We start from the raw sequence: 19,537 nt of genomic DNA, 5'->3' as shown, positions 1-19,537 counted from the left end.
GTTTTTTCAGACTGAGCTACCACCATACAGTGGCTACTCTGGCTTAGGGTGCTGCTGCACAGATGGCTGAGTCTCACTGTAGCTGCCTGGTACTTAGACTCCTGAAATATCTAAGGTACTCTTTAGAATAATATTTAGATTATATAGAGCTATGTCATCATTTTCATGGTTGTATATCCAATTATGTTTTCTCCTGTTCTTAGTGATGTTGCTTCAATAGTATAGGGCAAATTACTGCACAAAGAAGGGTGTCCAGGACAAGCTTTTTTTTTTTACAGAATTTATACTTATGAGGTCACTTGAGTATACTTGAAAATTAGACAAGAGGAGACATTTTAGGCATTGCTATGGATTGTATGGACCCTTGTGATGCCTAGCAAGTTCAAAATGCACACACCAAGAAAACAAAAAACTTTCACCTTTAGCTAACAGTCTAAGAAATGTTACCAAGTTCTTTCTAAGAGACCATTCACACAGAGCCCATGGAAAGCATAAGTCTAGCTCTGAGATAGAAGAGGCTGGAAAGAGTTAATAGCAGAAAAAAATGATAAATAATTCCTTAAACTGTCTGTATGGAAGGGTGCAGACCTGTTTGAACTCTTTATCTACCTGCTCTTCAATTTGACTGGATGTGAAAGTTGCTTTAATATGTCACCATACCTGACTTGATTCACCTTGTGAATGCATCCTAAAAACATGAACACATGTGAGCAGCATATATCATAAAGATATTTGCACATATAGTCAAAAGAATACATTTACAACTCTTCTCAAAAGGTTTAGGAAAAATGGAAATAATCTTACATTGAAGTTAGACACAGCACTTCATGAGTTTCTGTTCTTTTTTCTTGTATTCTTTTTGCCTCTGTTCTCCTACTTACTTCTCCCTGTTAGCATTTTCTGCCAGAATTTTCATCCTTATCTGCACATCTTTTGTTTTTTACAACTTTAAAACAGGATCCCTTAAAGGTGTTGATCCCCCTTTGAGGTACAAGGACTTTTTCCAAGCTGAATCATAATCCTGTGTCCTGCAGTCTGCTTCACTCATGGCTCCTTGCTTTTCCTCTCTGCTTCAGAGCTCACATGGGCTCAGGAGGAGACATAGTTAGAAAAGCAGCAGCTAGTAGTTATCAAGGGACATGGCTGCAGAAAATTTGGAGCGATCTTTACTTGTCTACTGTGCAGCTGCCTCTAGGTTTAAGACTGCCAAAAAGCCCAGGGGACATTTGCAGAGGCTGTTGACTGCTGTTGTCTGTGGAGGTCAGCCAGGTCTGCTCCCTCTCTGTTTCATCTCTGCATTTGGAGCTCCAGGAGGCTGATAATGGGTTTGCTTTTTTTCATTTGAGACTTGCTGAAGCAAACCTTATTAACTTTATGTGAAGACAGCCCTAATTCATTATGGGGATTATGCTTAGCATGTAATTTCCATGCTGCTGATGTAAGAAGGTGCAACACCAATCAACTTAAGATGTGCATCTCTAGCCTCAAACAGAGCACCTCATTTGCCAGATTTTCAGCAGGCAGAGATTTAGCATTGCACCACTTGCCTGGTAACACATTCTGTAAGATGCCAATTTTGTCACTTCACAGTGCCTATTGAAATGAATGGCAGTGTGGAGTACAGAGCCCTTGATGAAAAACAGGAAAAGCAAATGCTTAGAGTAGAAGCATGGCTGCATGGACCTGCAAAGAGTGTTTCAGGCATCTCAGTAAAACACAGTGATCTGCTGTTGGGTTTTGGTTTTGTTTACTGCTTTGCAGGTTTTTTTTTAACCGCTTTTCTCAGTGCTTAGAAGCCTCATCACACAGAGCTACAGAATTTCCAGATCAGGTTCCTGTTCAGTTTATAGCACAGGCTGAAGACATCTGGTTCCTCTACTTTGCAGTCCTTTTTTGAGAACTGTAGCTGGTGCTATCTGATTGTTAATATGAAATCTGGATGTCTTATGGTGTAGGAATCAACATCTAGTTTGTTGTCACCTAAGTCCTACAAAACTGAATGTGGTGACCAAACTATGAAAACATGCAAAAAAAAAGAGATATTTACTTTAGTGAAATAATGAAGGGCAGTTATTTAATTATGTTAGGATTTTACAGATTCCCCTAAGGAAAGGAAAAAAGGGAATGTGTCATTAAGTATTTATTCATGGTTTGCAGTATCGTCTCCATTAGTAGCACGCGGGATGCGTGGTCCCAGGGGAATTTCTAAAACAAAAGCTGGGGGAAATGAATGATTGTAAGGTACAGTGGATGAAACACTGGGTTCAGTCTTGGACCCTACATTATAACCCTCTTTTTGACAAAGATAATTTGCAAATATTCATGGATTGGATTTTTTTTATTGTTGAAGAGGATGGAAGGATTTTTCCTTTTTAGGAAAGGTGATAGGCATTTCACCAAGCTCTTCTTATTTGTAATGATTTCTTTGTGTGCTGAAAGAATTATCTGTGTAATCTGCCATGCTTTCATCAGTGACTACATTAATGATACAAATGAGTGGTCTCAGTTATCACAATTTTATTGAAATAGCCTCTTCTCCCTTCCCCCCACTCTCTTTCAAATCATTATAGTGACCTTGACAGCTGATTGACTGAGATACATGTATTTTTCAAATGTGCTAAATGAATAGTCCTAATGTTTATTTTTGAGGATTAGAGAAATATTTCTAGCATTGATCTATGGTACTGTAACACAAGAGAAAATAAGGGTCTGTGTGAACTGCTCTCTTACAACATCAGGAATCTGTCTGCAAAGCAAAAGGAAGAAATCTGCTGCAGCTTTTAATGCCTGCAAGCTCCAGGAGAATAGGGAAAGCAGACAAGCTTGGCAGATTTTTTTCAGCATATCTTTCAGCCAGAGGCAAGCACAAACAGTCCCAGACTCAGACATTTCTCACTCTGCATGTTTTGGCTCTTAAATGATATTCTAGCTATGTTTGATTTTTTAATTTATCACATTTAATGCTGTCGATAACATGTTTTTAAACTGTTGCTCATTATCGCTTGAATCCTTTTATGCACCTTTTGTTCTGATGTTGGAAAATGTGTGGCTTATTTTGGTGTTTAATATTTGGCCTGAGCTGAGAGCTGAGTGACTGTCTATTGCTCTGCATTGTTGCCTTGTGTATGGTACCCAGAGCTGCTTGAGTAATTCCCTTGGAGAGATGCAGAATTCTCTGATGCTGCAGCAGGGCTGAGGATTAAAAATTCTAGGCTAAACCCCAGTGGTGTTAACGAGGGGGACCTTTCAAAATCGTAATTCATAGGACCAATAATTGATGGCAAGAAAGAACCTCTAATTTATTTGTGCAAATTCACAAGCTGCTCTTATTTTGCAGCCTCTGTTCAGCTGTGGAGGTCACGTCTGGGCCGGGTGATATACTCCATGGCAAACTGTCTGCTAATGATGAAGGTACGTGGGTGGCAGAACTGCAGAGGTACCGTATATTCCAGAATAGAATGTCAGAGAAAATGCCAGTGAATTACTGGTGCAGAGATAAGGGAAGACTACCTGACAGTACATTAAGGTTTTGCTTAGTGAAGAATTAATTAGGCTTAATAATGTCTTATTTAATAGATAGCTATTTGCAGTAATGTTCTTTGGGAACATATCTGTACGTATTTCTCCCCAAATCATCCTAGAGAACATGCAATAACAATACAGAATTTGCATTTTTAAATTGAATTTTTCAAACACTTAACTAAATGCTCTAATTAAAAGCAATTATGTGCTCTGCCTTTTTCAAACTGTGCACTAGGAATGTTGCTCTGTTTGTGAGGTTTAATAACACTGTAGCTTTTGTATCTGATAGAGATCCGAAACATCTGAATACATCCTCCCTTGTCAACTGATCTCAGTTGTAATATGTCTTCTTTCAAGTTCAAATCCTCACTAGTGGGTAGGGGTGGAAGAGAAAGCAATAAAAGCAAAAGTGACTAGCTGTCACTGCTGGGGTTTTCTGCCTTGAGTCCTCCTTACATTTTTTAACCAATTGTATTCCGTTTGGTGCAACACTCTTAGCTTCTCCTTGTATTCTGGAAGCAGAAATAAAACGATTCTGCTGATCCTGTTGTGGTCAGGAAAACAGGGGTGTCACCATTCTTGCAGCAAACTGCTGTTACTCTGAGCCTGGCTGTGCTCTACAAATCAATTAGCAGCAGCAGCAGCCTTGGAGCAGGGATGTCAGCAGTGGAATCCTCACAGGCCAAGATTTGCACTCTTTGCTCCCTGCTCTTCGATTACCCAAGGTCATGCCAGACCTGATCATCTGATGTTTACTGGGCTACTTCCCAAACAAAGCTCCATTCTTAATATTACAATACCTCAAAAAAGTATGGTTTCTTTTTTTTTTTTTTTTTTAATATAAGAGCCATAATATACAGCTTTACTTGAAATGGAATATTCTTGTTGTGGGAATTAGGGGAAACACACATTTATTTTCATGATTATGTTGTAATAAGAACATTTCTGTCTTGCATAGGAATAATTGTTCATTAAAACAATTTGTCTTTTGAAGTAGGTACATGACATAGGCTCATTTTTTAAATCATTCTCCTTTTCAGTAAACAAGTGAAGAAAAGCATGAGCTGCTATCCCAAACAAAGTAGAATATATAAATAAAAAATACCGGTTTATATATTTTCAAGAACTTGACTTTACTTTTTGCAGTGAATTCTTTTTTAAATCATGTGTTTTTCATGTGTACACACAAATCTACATGCACACACAGTTCTCACCTTCCTCTGGTTTGACCTTGTTAGTGCTATTTTCTTTGAGTAACAAATACATTTGTGAATACCAATTATCATCTTTTTGGAAATTATATGTCACAAATATGGCAGCTCAGATACTTCTTAAGACCAGTTGTATTTAGGGCCTATCTCACAGCTGTTGAATTAGAAATTTATGGTTCACAATAACTTCCAAATTACCCACAATTGCATGTTAATGCAGAATTACTTCCATATGAAATTTGCATTTCAGTGAATTGGCTATAGAGTACCTGTGAGTCTTTCAGTTTTCAGGTATATCCCCAGACCCTTCTAATATGCAGCAGTCCTGTAGTCATCTTCTCCACCTTCCAGAGTATTCAGCATGAATCTATTCAGATCAGTTTTAAAAACACTTTTGTAAGTTCTCCCATTAACAGTTGTATTCATTTAACACTGTTCCACCCTTTTTTGCTGTTGTATCATATACTTTAAAAACTGCATTTGTTTTTATTCGAGTGTTTCAAGTGTGTGTAATTTAAGAAAAAACGATTTCATTCTCCAAGTCAGCACCATCTATTGCCATCTAGTGACCATTTACAATATTGCAGCACTGTGCTTGATCCCCGGGTACTGTTAGGTGATGGAATACCTTGGGCAAGTAGTTAATGATTATGATTATAATAATAATTTATTAAAGTAAAACTGTGTGACTTAGGTATGAAAAAAAAAAACCAAACATATTATCTTACTTTTACTGACATCTTTCTTTTGCCAAAAAAACTACAGTAGTATTTAACAGGGAACAATCTTGTCAGGATTGACACTTGAAAATTAAAAAAAAATCCACTTTGATTAGATGTTGGCCCTGTAACTATTTAAATCTAAATTTGTTATCCTCAATTCTTAATTAGGGTTATTTCATGTCATATCTTTTCTGCATTACTTACGTGAATCAAAGAATTCTGTTTATGTAGTATAATGATTTTTTCCTTTTTAAATATGTCTCATTTGTTTCATAGTTAAACATCTCCTTAAATTTTGAGATGGAGGGTTATCTTATTTTGGGGTAGAGAGTGAAGGCCAAGTGGTTCACCCAGACACAGGAAATGAGACATGTCTCCTACACCCTGGGAATATCTTTCCTAGGTACTGAGCTCTGCCTGCTGTGTCCCTTTATCCATGTGACCAGTGACAGTTTGGTCGTAGTTCAAGGCTGTCTTTCTTTCCTGTTCATCTCCCTTTCTTTGTATAACCTTTCCTAACTGGGTTCTGCCTTCTTTCTGTGCACCACTGTTGGACTTAACCAAATGACAAAGAAATGGTGGATCCCAGTTGTATCAACTGATATCAAACAGCATTCCTGTTTCCTGTGAATAAGGGGAAACTTCAGGAAAGATGTGGAAATACAGCAGGAAGAGAAGGGGAGGCCATATAGCCTCTCACTGTTGACTTCCATTTACAAGAACTGTGGGCTTATGTCACTGTGAAAGCATGTGCTGAATATAGCAGCATGAGGGGAATATTAATTTAACATTGAGCTGATGATGTGCATTGTTTCATTTCAAAAGTCTATCTGCAAAATGCTTGTCACTTTACTAAATCACCATGGAAGTGTCTTGAAAACTTTTTAAGTTCTTTTCATCTGAGGTAAAATCGCTTTTGACATTATCTTACCAGACTTTGCTCTCTCTAAGGAATAAACACTTAAGTATTTTCCATATATATTATAATTGCACTCTGATTAAAGGCACATTTTGTGCTTTTTAGTTTTCTTCAGTGTTGTGTTAGCTTTTGTAGAACTTGCCCTTCATAAAACAAAAGCATTAAAATTGATTTTAATCTGAGTATAATACAATTAAAATGGTACCAAGAAGGAGGTAACAGCTTGTGCTAGTGACACAAGGGAATGATGCCTGAGGACATTGGTTCCTGTATGATTTAAAGGAGGATGACTGTCTTTTGCCCAAGTGCTGCAGTACAGCTCTCTGGATTCATAGCACTGTGAATCTCTGCTTTCATAACCCTTCCACAACTGCACTAGGGAGAGGAAGGATAAGTTATCCCTGTCCTCTCTCCACAAAACAAAGTATTTATGAATCCTTATAACTAAGATTTTTAGTCTAAGGTTTCTTGAACTTATTCTCAGCTTTCTACACATCAGGGTCATTTATTCTTATTTCTAATTAAGTACTTAAAGGTGGTGATGAGGGAAATATGAGAATGTGTAATGCATAGCCATGAAGGGAAGTACAGTTATACTGTGATGCATTAGAAAAAACATACTCCAGCAAGTAGGTCCAGTGGCTTTCTAGAACTATTTTATACTATTTACTATTATTATATACTATCATATTTTATAATAATGTAATAATATGTTATTATATACTATTAACTATTATTATACTATTTACTAGTATATACTAGTATATACTAAATATACTATTTACTAGTAATGCTAGCCCCAAATTTCCATAATAAAAGAGGTATTGAGTTATAAAACAATAGGCCAAATCTCATTCATATCCTAAATAGTGTAACTTCAAACCTTCTTTTGGGATTTTTTTACAAAGATGGGGAAAACTTGAAGGTTCTTAATCTTTTTAAATTAAAGATCATGACAATATGTCAGCCCCATCTCTAAGTCTTAAGATCACAAGCTGTAGTCATTGGGGTTTTTACTGGCAATACTTAATATGTTTTACTCCTCACAACCACACCTTGTATCAGTCAAGATTTCACTTTATCATTCCATCAGACAATCTTTGTTGTGTTATGTCACATTAGCAAAACTGTGAATGGGAACAGTCTTTAGTAAGTGAGACCAAATATCATCTATTTTACAATGTGCTTTATCAGAAGGAACTGTCAGATAAGAAGCCTCTATAACTCACCACAGAATAGTATTATTCTGTATCACATGTAGGATATTCAAGAAATCTCCCAATGCTTTCATCATAGTGTGGGGAGAATCATAAATGCATATTAAACTCACTGAGGGATCCACAGGTGACCACAGAATGAGGTTGTATTTAGAAGTGAGCCTAGATATGATGATGTTTCAAAGTTTCATCCTGAAGCCATCCTTGTTTGTGCCTTTGGACATACATAATTTAGTCTCTTGTCATCTCCTGGAAGAAATGGGTCCTATTCCTGTGACAGACACTGCAAGGCATGGGGTGGGTGAGCACAGATGTAATGTGCTGTGCTGTGGTATGGGAAGAGGGGGCAGTGACCACCAACAGAATGCACAGACTCTTAAGGTTCACCTCTAGTCTCACATTTCAGGAGCTGCCAGTGTTTATGTACTTGTAATGCATATGATGTTGGAGATAAGGATGAGGAGTGCAGCAAAGGAGGGTTTCTTTGCCTGTCTAGGCCAAATCCATGAAGCCCCTGCAGCATGGGCCTCTAAGACTTGGCTGCTGGTTCCTACCAAGGCTGGCTGCTGTGTACACAAGGGAGCCTGTGCTGCTGTGATGGTGCAAACACTGCCCACTCATGCAGCTTCTTGTGGCTGAGGCTTTTCTGCAGTCAGTTCATGCTGAGCTGTAAACTAACCTGGCAGGAGCACTTTTCTATCAACTTGCTGCATGGTACAGGTGAAGGGAGGGAAAATGTCTTGTTTCCCTTATGCAGTAAAAAACCCAGCAATTTGGGTGGAGGAAGGGAAAATGTCCTGTTCCCCTTGGTAGTAGTGCTAGTTTGTCATCTGAAGATGTGCAGGAATTGCAGTTTCTGTCATGTGATGTTTGTCACAAGAGCGTGTGCACAGGCACTTCACAAAGCTTTGGAATATAGTTTGTTAAACCATGTAAATTATACATGTTAAACCATGTAAATTATATTTGGAACATGAGACACTTCTCAGGTATGTATACCCCCAGTCACACTGAAGGTGCTTGACTTTCATCCTAAATCATAATCTAAGATATAGAGTAAATGTTCAGAGTTTTAGTTTGTGGCTATTAGCTACAAAAAGAATATGATCGTCTTAAAAGAAAAAAAAAGATCCCCTATGTATGCAGTTCCAGTATGTATAACTGAGAAAAGACCAATGTAGTCAGTCACTAATGCCTACAGTGCTTGATAGGAATTCTGTCCCACTGACAAGTTGCAAATACTTTAATTCTGCTGGAATATGTCTTTACAAAAAGGTGACTCAAAGGCTGAAGTATTCTGAGGTTAAATACCTGATTGTATGCTTTCCATCCTTAGGACTATGTGCTGGCTGTAGATGCTTACCACTCTGTCATCAAATATTACCCACAGCAAGAGCCTCAGTTGCTGAGTGGAATTGGAAGGATTTTCCTTCAGGTATGCATTTTATTCTAAATTTGCTAGGTAATACTGCTGTTGATAGCTACGAGAATAATCATTGCATTTAAAACTATTGCTGTTTTTGTAGGGCACATGTCAAATTGTAGAGGCAGTGCTCAAAACAAAAACCCTTCTACCATGTCATATTAGATGCAATTAGGAAATATGAAGCACCTATAGTATTAAAAGTGCATTAGCAAACAAAGAACATGTTGTAGAAAATTATGCTAGTATTTTATTCAAAAAGTGACATTCTGTTTTCCCTAAAGCTAAGGGTAAAACTCCCATTGACATCAGTGAGACAGAATTTCACTAAAAATCTCATGTCTCACTGCCTCAGACTGCATGCAACTCTCAGTCCCACTATATAACTGCCATCTTCATCTAGAAAAAAATCAAGTGTCCTTCTTCTGTACAAATCATATCCCTAAGAAACAGGGGAGGGCACCTTAAAAGAAAAAAACTGTATACAGAAAAGTATAATAAAAGTCTATGTACCTGTAGTGAATGGCAAATAAAAATAGATGTCCTTTTGTTTTTCATAAAATGATGCATCTAAATAGCTATCTGATTTTTTTAATTTTTAGCATCTCCTGAGTTCTTTGCCATTCTTTCATATTTCTGATACTGATAATTCAAACTTTTCCTCTTTTATCTACTTACTCTTATTATTAATGAGAACTCTAATTTTGGATTTTCAGGTATTTACAAATGATCTTATTTGTGACATTCCTGTAATAAAAATTATATTGAAATTGAGTAATTTTCTCTTAATAGATAATTATTAACATTGCTTGCCTGAAATCATAGAATGTCATTCAAATTCAATTATGGATTTTCACTTCTCAGCAGGAGCATGGCTTCACAATGTGTTAGACATGTCTGTCTTTAAAAGTCTCTAGTTTAAAGTGGATCTCCATCACTGTGGAGCAATTTTATGATATTGGCTGTATGCATTAATTACTGCCTAAGTAGGGAACATAATAATTATGTGCATTAAAGAATGGTACTGTAAATATGCAAAATCTAAAGGAAATACAAGTTGTTAATAGTTCTGGTCTTTCTGTGAAAATGACTGGGTATGTTACTGGCACTTTCTTTCTGACAAGAGTGTCTACCCTGATGTCACACCCAAAGTCTGTTTGTCATTCCATTTGCTCTGGAAAAATTTTCACTCCCATGAGGAAAGCATCTCCTAACTTACAGAATGATTTGAAATCCCTGACCTCCACAGTGCTGTGACCACTCAGGCCTCCCGTTCTGAGGGGTTTTACTGTCACATCTGGACACAGCGAAAGGGGTTATGAGGAGTCCTTGATATTTTCATGTGACCTAGATAGAAGTTAAAAAGAATGGTCTCTAAATGCAAATATTTTCATTTCTTCTAGCACCTTAAGGAGATAAGGTTTTATTGCTTGGCTTATTGTCTTTTCCTATCACAAAATTTTCAGCTCTCTTTGGGGGGTACTAGTGCAACAGATGCGAGATTTTGATATATTAAGAGAAATAGGCAGTGTCCAATTAATCAAAACCAAGCCATTTGAATGAAAGAAAGATAAATGTGTTGCAGTCCTGGGCATCATCATTTTGGTAAGATCACTCTGTGGTAAGTGTGCACTGTTGACAAGGCACTCGCTGGAAAAAAAAATAAAATGTCTTGCAGGTAAAATAGAAAAGCAGTTTTCTCATATTCAAATGTCACAACTTCTCAAAAACAAGTAGCAATTCCTAAATAACCTCAGACTCTGCTGCTGACTGTGAACATTTACCAAGAGAGGTGTAAGGCAGCCAGATTCCAGTTGCTTATGAGTCACATACACTGTTTGACAGTAGACATCACACACATAAAACAAAGCAATAAAGTGGAATAAAATGTAATTCAGGAGTTTAGCAGAAAAAAGTTGCAACCTTTTTAAACGTGTAAAACTTTATTTCTTTTATTTTGATTTATTTTTTCTTAATTAAATTGAGCTAACTAGTCTAAGGTATCATGCCCTCTTTATCTTCACATGTAAGTGGAACATGAGGTTCAGATCTGATGTACAACCTTTGGCTGTTGGCTTAAAAAGTGGGAAATGAGAATTATAGAAATGAAGAATGGAGGAAAAGACAGAGTTTATCGCAAAGAAATTTTCATAAACACTGCAATTCTCTCAGCAGTCACCTGACCTGCAAAACAGAAACAATGAATGAATTAGAGAAACAGTGAATATATTTTAGTCTCTAGGATTATATTGTGTAGCTCTCACTGGCTGACCTATCCAAAATTTCCATTTGAATAAGTACATTAAGAAAAAAAAAATTAAAGATGCCTGACCTTACCCTCTGCAATAAATTGCTGCAAAACTGAGTCAAAAGCAATAAAAAAATTCTAGAAGAAAACTAATCTTGATTTCCCTTGATTTCCAGACAAACAGCAAAGTTAAGCACATAGTATATAGGAGGCTCTTTGTTAGGGAATATGATTATTTGAGGTTAACAGTAGAATCTTCATTTTTATTTGATGTGCTAATTATTATTAAATACTGCAGTCATACTTTCTGAATTAAATAAGTGATAAAATTATAAATAAGTGAATAAGTGATAAAGACCACTTAAATTGGTTAAATTACTTTAATGACTAATTAAAACTAGTTATTTCTTTTAAATGATCTTTCCTACCAAGATTTTTTAAAAAGTAAACTGTTTCCCCTCTGTGGGAAAAATGAGATTTAAGGGTTCAGCATGTTTGCTGAGAAGATACGAGATGCTGCTAAGAAATCAGAACTATTCATGATCACAAATAATGTGTAATTAGTATCAAAGCATACTAGATTTGGACTCATCAAGCCTCCCAAGAGAGCAAACTGGTAACTTGCTTTAGAATTGATTGTTCTCATGGTTAAGGGATTCCCAGGCTAAAAGTACTCAAGGACAGATTCATTTACACTTTGCCAGCATTATCCTCTTGTTAAATGTAATTATTTTCTTGGTGATTTACATTTTAGTGAGATTTATAGAGAGAAGTTGTATCCTTTATCATTACAAGTGAACGTGTGGTATTTTTGGATGAATAATATTTGCTTTGAGTCCAGTTACATAACATCTGGGATAAATGCATCTGTTTCATTAGAAAAGACTATTAATGGGTATTCCAGAAATGCTTGGTAGATGGACAGCAATTGACACTACATCTTTGACTGCATTGTTCAATTGGATCATCTCCTAAACGTAAAGAAGAATAATTTCCTTATCTTGACATGGAATAAGTCTTGTAGTTAGAGGTGAAGCAGTATCTGTATTAGTGGTGTTAGTAGTGGGTACTGCCTCTGGGATATTCCCATAAGGAAATTGGGAAGAAATGTAGATGAAGCCTTCAGATGGATGGATGTTTGCTGTCTCTGAAAAGTGCAGTTGGAAAGTCATTTGCTGATGACTGGAAGGACTTGCTAGATGATCTTTTCCACAAGGATCTCTTGAGGGTTTGTAGTGTTTGTATTTTTTGGTTAGGTAGTGATTGTACAATGAAATGTGAAGCATGCTTGTAAAATGTACAGATGATGCCAAGCTGGGAGTGGTACAAACACTATGAAGGGCAGGATCAGAATGCAAAATAATCTTGACAAGTTGAGAAGCTGAAATGTTAAATTGGCTGTGATTCAAACAGCAAAGGCAAAATGCTACCAAAGACTGGGAGTAATATACAAATACAAAATGAGAAGCAACAACAAGCCTATTTCCTGTAGAAAGGAAATAGGCTGAGAGTAAGAAGACTACACAAGGGTAAACAAATCGGACTTCCAGATACTTAGCATAAAAGCAAAATTTATATTCACATGTGACACAAAGTGATTCCTCTTCTCACTGCTGGTGAGAGATCAGTTGGATTATGGAGACTTCTTATGTGGGCACTCAGGGAGGATGTGAAGTAACAGGAGAGAGTTCAGAGAATCCAGAAAGCATTATCTATGAGAAAAGGGTAAACACTGCTTTGCCTGAAAATTGCTTTTCATTCTAGAAGGGGATAAAAAAAAAATCAAGTATGCAAAAGACTGTAAAAAAAGAGGAGTCATACATTTTTCCCTACCACTATGGGCAGGACAAAAAGCTGAGGTAAAAAGTGCAATAAGATAGGAGGTATTTTCTAATGCTAGGGCAATTTAAGAATTCTGGATTAAGTTTCCTAGTTCTTACTCAGGTTTGTAATATCCACCATCTGAGAGCATTAAGGAGACTTCAGCACATTTGTCACAAACATTTTTCATAGTGTTCTTAAAAAAATGGGTGGTCTCTTGAGGGCCCCCTTGAATCTCCCCACCTGAGGACTGCCTGGTTTCTATGGCTTTATGCTTCTGAACTAGTTTAATTTTACTCCTTTTGATGATTTATTTTACCCAGTAGTAAGTTTTTGTCTTCTTCCATCTCTCCAGCCTGAAAAACATGCTGGTAACTTATTTTCCAAATAAGTGGCCTGCTTCAAGTATTTTTTTCATCTCAAAGAGCAATGTATGTGACACACCTTTAGGTGAAATACCCCTTCCTTTTTAGAAATCCCCTCCCCCATTCCACCCCCTATCAGATCTGTACTTCTTTATACCAGTTTTCAAATCTCTCATTCCTTCATCCTGCTCAACTCACTCTTTGGTGTTTTTTTAATCTGCAAATGGTCCATCTTGCCAATATCCTCAGTGGTCCATTGTACTGGAGTTGTTTTCTGACATGGTGTGATGCACTGAAGATGTCCTGTGGCCCCTGGCTATGACCCAGAGGCTGTGGGTTAACCAGGTGTGGGTCCTGTGCTAACTACGCAGCCACTGGTGTCTGTCTTCCCTTCCTGTGGACTAACATCCTGTTTCATTGGAAGTAACTCTGACCTTTTCTCATTTTCAGCTACTGTTTTGAGCTGTGGAGTTAGTTACAGCACCAGAGCTAGATGAGGATATGGGGCCTCCCTGCCCTACAGTCCTCAAGTGCTCCACAGCCCCAGCTGAAAAACCGCTGTGGGCAAACTGGACATGCTTTTTGGGTGCTTTTCATGACCTTAACGTGGCTCTTCAAATACATTGCTTGGTAACAGGTGTTAGCACATCATCTTGGTGTAAAGAGCTTGATAATGGACTTCGATATGTTGCATATTTTTTATGTCCTTATGAGATATAATCAGGGTGTAGCTCTTTTCTTCTTATTGTGGTAACTCACTTATGATTTTTTTTGTCTAGATTGGAGACATAAAAACTGCAGAAAAATATTTTCAAGATGTTGAGAAAGTGACTCACAAATTGGATGGACTACAGAGCCAAATTATGGTTTTAATGAACAGGTAGGTAATTTAATAGCTAAATAAAATTTCTTAAAATGTAGTTCTAAAAGTATGCAAGGTGATAATTAAATTACCCTTGAGACAATCCTGTTCTCTTTCTCTCTTTTATGGGACTTCATCTGTCATAGGTAAGACTGAATGGCACACAGACTCAGGAGATCTCTATAACTTGGTACAGTCGTATCATCCTGCATTGAAACTGCGATCTTTCAGTTGATTTTACAAAGCTTTTTTTCATTCTTTCAGGCACTGCATATTTTCACCGTGTTTTTTCAATATACATTTGCATAAATACCTTTTAGGAGAGGAGAAGTTATTTTGGGCAGTTATCCTACAATCAAATCTGCCAGGAAAGTGCCACCCGGTAGCTTCAAAAGATGCTTGAATACACTGTAGTAAATCGAGCTGTGTGATGGGGGACTCACTTTGCAATGGTTAGCACATTGGCTTTATATATTTAGAGGATACTATTCAAAAGCACCCTGAAAATTATATGGCTGATTTCATGAAGAGAAATAATTCTGGGAAGAGAGTATCTGCATTTAAATTAATAAAACACAATGGAGACTGTTGCTCTCGTAGGCAAAAAATACAGCTGAGCGATCCAAGTTGTCATTCCATTTGTCTGTAAATCAGTGTCTCCTTCACACTGTAAAGAACAAATGTCAGAAACTCTCACATCTGTAACAGGAAAAATAAAAAATGGTGTCCATTCTTTTTAAAATGTATTATTACCTTGGGTTTATGAGTAGAACTCATTTATATGTCACTTACTTTCTAGAGCATTTCTCCGCCTCGGTCAGAATAATTTTGCAGAAGCTCATCGATTTTTCACAGAAATTTTAAGGATTGACTCATCAAATGCTGTGGTAAATCTTCAAATTGCTACATATATAATGAACACCTAAATTATTCTCATAATACTTCATGCATGGATTAAATTAGTGCCCAGAGTATGCTCAGGGCTTTACAGAAAAATGGGATGTGGCATGTGTGCCAAAAGGTTTTCAGTATACATAAGGGTAAGATGGAAAATGGGATGGGAAATTAAGAACCAGTCTGTATGAAGGGCGTGAATACTTAATCATGCATGTAGAAATTCCAAGACACTCTTCTTTTACGGGATCTTTGCAAAAGCACTTTTTTTGGCACTCACTGTTTTTAGCATAGACTTGCATGTCAGGAAAAGAAACGGCAGCTGCCAACATGTATAAAATTAACTTGATTTCACACAACATTGAAAGGATATTGTAATTTTAAACATGACATTTTTCACATGTTGCATATCGGAGCCCTGGGTTCTTGTCACAAGCTGAGATCAAAGAGCTCCTTATTTACCTTTGGGTTTCCTACACCTGGCAGTTTTCAGTGCATGGTCATGTAAATGTTCCTGAGAAGTCAGACAGCTTACCCCCAGTAATCTGCTCCAAGGCCATCTACAGACTGAAGGGACTGAGTTTAAGAAACACATGAATTGCATTATTTTGCAGTCTGTAAAATAGCGTATTATAAATCACACAAGATCAGTAAGGTTTTCTGAATGGACAGAAAAATATTTTTTTCTGAAAGGCCATGTTCTTCCTTTATCTTCAGCTTTAGAAAATATGAAAGTTTCTGCTGCCAAACATGTTATAACATGTTTTCACTTTGTACTGTTGGAATCTTTCAGTATCTCATAAAACCCATTTTGTGTGTTAAGGACAATGGAACCTGACTTGATCGTTCATATATATTTAGACTGCCCTATCTGTTGGATTTATGTGAAGTCAGCTGTAGATGCCTTTGTGATAAGAAAGTATCTTCCTGTTGCTTATGTGGATATGTAAGCCAGAGAGAGAGAAAAACACTAATGAAGTAATTAAAAAAAAAAAATCTATGAAAATGCATGTAGAGGCTCATGTGGTTTCTGAAATCTGTTTCTCTTGGCTTTCAGACTAATGTCCTATACTATTTATATTTCATTTTAAACTATCTTTTAGAGTTTCAGTTCTTAGACATCAGCAGGTCCTACTGGCAGAGGGTAAATTTGAGAATTAAAAGAAAAGGATAGCATTGTATAATTGATTATGTATTTTAGTTTTGCACACACATGCAGAATAGTAATTCTTAGCATACAGTAAATATCTTGTAACAGCAGATGGTAGACTTCTTTTCCTTCTCTCTCATCACTTGCAAATACATTATATATATATATGTATTTATAAACACACAATTTGTTTACAATATGTTTTTCCCTAGGCCAACAACAATGCTGCTGTTTGTCTTCTGTACCTGGGGAAACTGAAGGATTCCCTCCGGCAGTTGGAAGGAATGGTTCAGCAGGACCCTCAACACTACCTGCACGAGAGTGTCCTCTTCAACCTGACTACCATGTATGAACTGGAGTCCTCTCGCAGTATGCAGAAGAAGCAGGCACTTTTAGAGGCTGTGGCTGTCAAAGAGGGTGATAGCTTTAATACTCAGTGTCTCAAGTTGGGATAGATCAGTTCCAGCTATGTTTTTCCAGCAAGGCTGATTTTTTAAATTGTATATACTCTCGCTAATGTGTAAATGTGAAATAAAATCTATTCAATTATGAATATTCAGTGGCATTACTACAGAACTTATCATCTCTAATAGGCCTGTCATTGCAAAGAGTTTTGTGCTGACTTAGAGCCAGCTTCATCCCTTTCATCCCTACAGGTCTGTTTCTGTCCAGTTACTCCTCATTACAGTGCACTACAATATACATGTGTGTATATATATAATTATATATATATATATAATCAACTACTCAGATTCTTTTATGAGAAAAACTGAATTTAACCTTATTTTGTCTTGATAATTTTTCAGTAGTCAATGAGTAGCCAGTGAGCTTATTTCATCAGCTAGGAGTTATTGACAGAATATCAGTATGTGTGTTATGGAAAGGAAATTCTGAACACACCTCTCTTCATTTTGTCCCCATCAGACTCCTGAAAATTACACCTTTGTGTGTCTGTGGCTGTCAGAGGAGGCTGTTTGATAACCACCATTCAGAGTCACAGCGTGGCTAAGGTTGGGAGGAGCTGCTGGAGGCCATCTGGTCCAAGTCCCAGTAGCACAGGGACACGTCCAGGAGTGTGTGAGGGAGTCCAACAATCCTGCACAGAATCTGTTTCCCACAGAATGAGGGACTAGACTAAATGGTCTCCCTGTACTTCCTTGGTTTTGTGTAACTGTTAAATCTTTCAGATTAAAACATATGGATTCTGCAAAGCTGCTCCACTCCGGCATTCTGCTGGGTAGAGAAAGGAGCACTGCCAGGTGGAGTGGAAACACAATGGATTTCAGTTCAGTTCCTCTCCTCTCCCATTATAAAGTGAAAACACTGAGCATGAAATATTTCCCAGGGAAAATGATGCAGAGCCTGAGGCAGAGATATCTAAATGTTAGGCCACACAGAGTGGAAGCAAATGGGGTTCAGGACACAAGGCAGTTACTAGTGATGCAACAGTATCAGCATATACTGATTTTGGCATCCCTCAGAACACAGATTTTTTGAATCACAGTACCACTGTGATACCAGTGTATTTCACATCTCTGCCCACATTTCTCCCTTCAGCTGTATCATAAAGATTCAATGCAGATACTCCCACTCATACTGAACACAATATATGCATCTGTTCATAGGGGGGTTTTATTGTTCTGAGATTTAATGCTTAGCAATTGGACTAGTTTCTTGTCACAAATCACTGCCATGGGACAATTCCATAAGTGTGTTAGGTTTTTTAATACCATATCCATCAATTAATTCTCACTCCCTGTAAATACCCCCACCTGTATTTTTAAGTAACCAATAACTCATTTTTATGCTTGTCCATCTGGAGATACTGTACAGGGGCCAAACAGTTGTCCTCAAAAGTCAGGTTGTTTGAAAACTTCTACAGTCTAGACATGTAGCCATAAGGATGCTGCAAATTTGCTGGTCACCTGAAAAGATATAAGCCTACAGCTTATGCAGAAACAGAAATTGCTCCATTTTTACAGTGTATTTCTGTTTGACAGGCCATACTTGTACCCGAAACAACAGCTAGTTGTTACTAATCAACTGAAAAAAAATGAAAGCAGTTGGTATTTCTGTTTCTGACTTGGCCTCTAGGTTGAACAGCTGGATCTGAATTAAACTTGTGCAGCACCTGGGTAGACTTGTCCTGAGGTACCACTACTAAACTCAAAAATTAAATATTCAGCACCACCTGCTTTAGCTGGGCTTAAACACCATTTGCATAACTTTAGTGAGTATTAAAATAGTAAATTAAAAGTAGTTATATTGCATTATTCTTTATGAGGTTTTACAGTTGTTTTAATTTCTGCTAGGATTTTAGACAAGGCTTAACAGTAATTGGACAGATTCTCAGTTTACACTGATAAGTGATTGAAATCACTGTTGTTTTCATTTTGTTACAGCTGTTAATCTGATCAGGTGTGTTACTCCCTGTACTCATTTTTTTATTCTAGTAGTATATTTTCCCCAGCATAGGTTCCTTTTCTTGGGCATGGGGTTTCTTTGGAGATAAAAAGAACTCCTGCTATGTGACAGCCTTGTTCTCAAAGATGCTGACAGCACTGAACAATTTACCAGGACATGTAGAGGTAGGACAAGGGGCAACAGTTATAAACTAAAAGAGGGTAGGTTTAGCTTGGACATGAGGAAAATATTATTCTTCTTGGTGTGGCACTGGAATAGTTTGCCCAGAGAGGCTCCCCATCCTTGGATGCATTCAAGACAAAGGCTGGATGGGTTTTAAGCAGTCTGTTCTAGGGGAAGGTGTCTGTGCCCTTGGAGAGGGTTGAACTAGATAAGCTTCAAAGGTCCTTTTCAACCCAAGCTATTACATTTTTTACAGTAATATGTAAAATAATGTAAAAGAGATTCACATACATTTAGGTGAAGGGTCATATTGCATTGCTGTACTGTTGTCTTGCTTTCAGAAAGTGTCATTTGTCTGTTCCAATGCTAAGTGAAAGTAGCATGATCCGTCATCCTCCAGCATGCTGGAGCCACTTGCCTCTTTACAACTGAAGTAAAAAGCTTCCTTTTTGGTTCCATAGTGCCTGACACTGCACATGTAAATGACAGTCTGTATTCTGATTGGCAGAGAATAAAAGGTTACTATCCTAGTCAGAGTCCAATAACCATTATAAAAGAAACACTCTGAAAACAAAATCCCGTTTTCCAAATTTCTCT

General features: G+C 37.3%; 1 protein-coding gene across 3 annotated transcripts in view; it reads left to right on the top strand.

Annotated features, from left to right (window-relative positions):
- TRAPPC12 (trafficking protein particle complex subunit 12) overlaps positions 1–16,907 on the top strand; it is a 49,230-nt gene extending 32,323 nt beyond the window's left edge. For all 3 annotated transcript variants that reach the window (XM_071441383.1, XM_071441391.1, XM_071441398.1), the window contains exons 8-12: positions 3,338–3,411; positions 8,928–9,026; positions 14,228–14,328; positions 15,110–15,197; positions 16,567–16,907. In XM_071441383.1, coding sequence (XP_071297484.1) covers positions 3,338–3,411; positions 8,928–9,026; positions 14,228–14,328; positions 15,110–15,197; positions 16,567–16,809 — 605 coding nt within the window. In that variant the 3' untranslated portion in view covers positions 16,810–16,907. The remainder of the gene's footprint in view (positions 1–3,337; positions 3,412–8,927; positions 9,027–14,227; positions 14,329–15,109; positions 15,198–16,566) is intronic.
- Positions 16,908–19,537: the final 2,630 nt, after the last annotated feature.

Source organism: Agelaius tricolor, unplaced genomic scaffold (genome assembly GCF_023055355.1).
Source record: "Agelaius tricolor isolate 1412-34295 unplaced genomic scaffold, bAgeTri1.0.p SCAF_1, whole genome shotgun sequence".
Taxonomy (NCBI): Eukaryota; Metazoa; Chordata; class Aves; order Passeriformes; family Icteridae; genus Agelaius; species Agelaius tricolor.
Note: the sequence above shows the minus strand (reverse complement) of the source record. Positions and strands in the feature narration are given on the sequence as shown.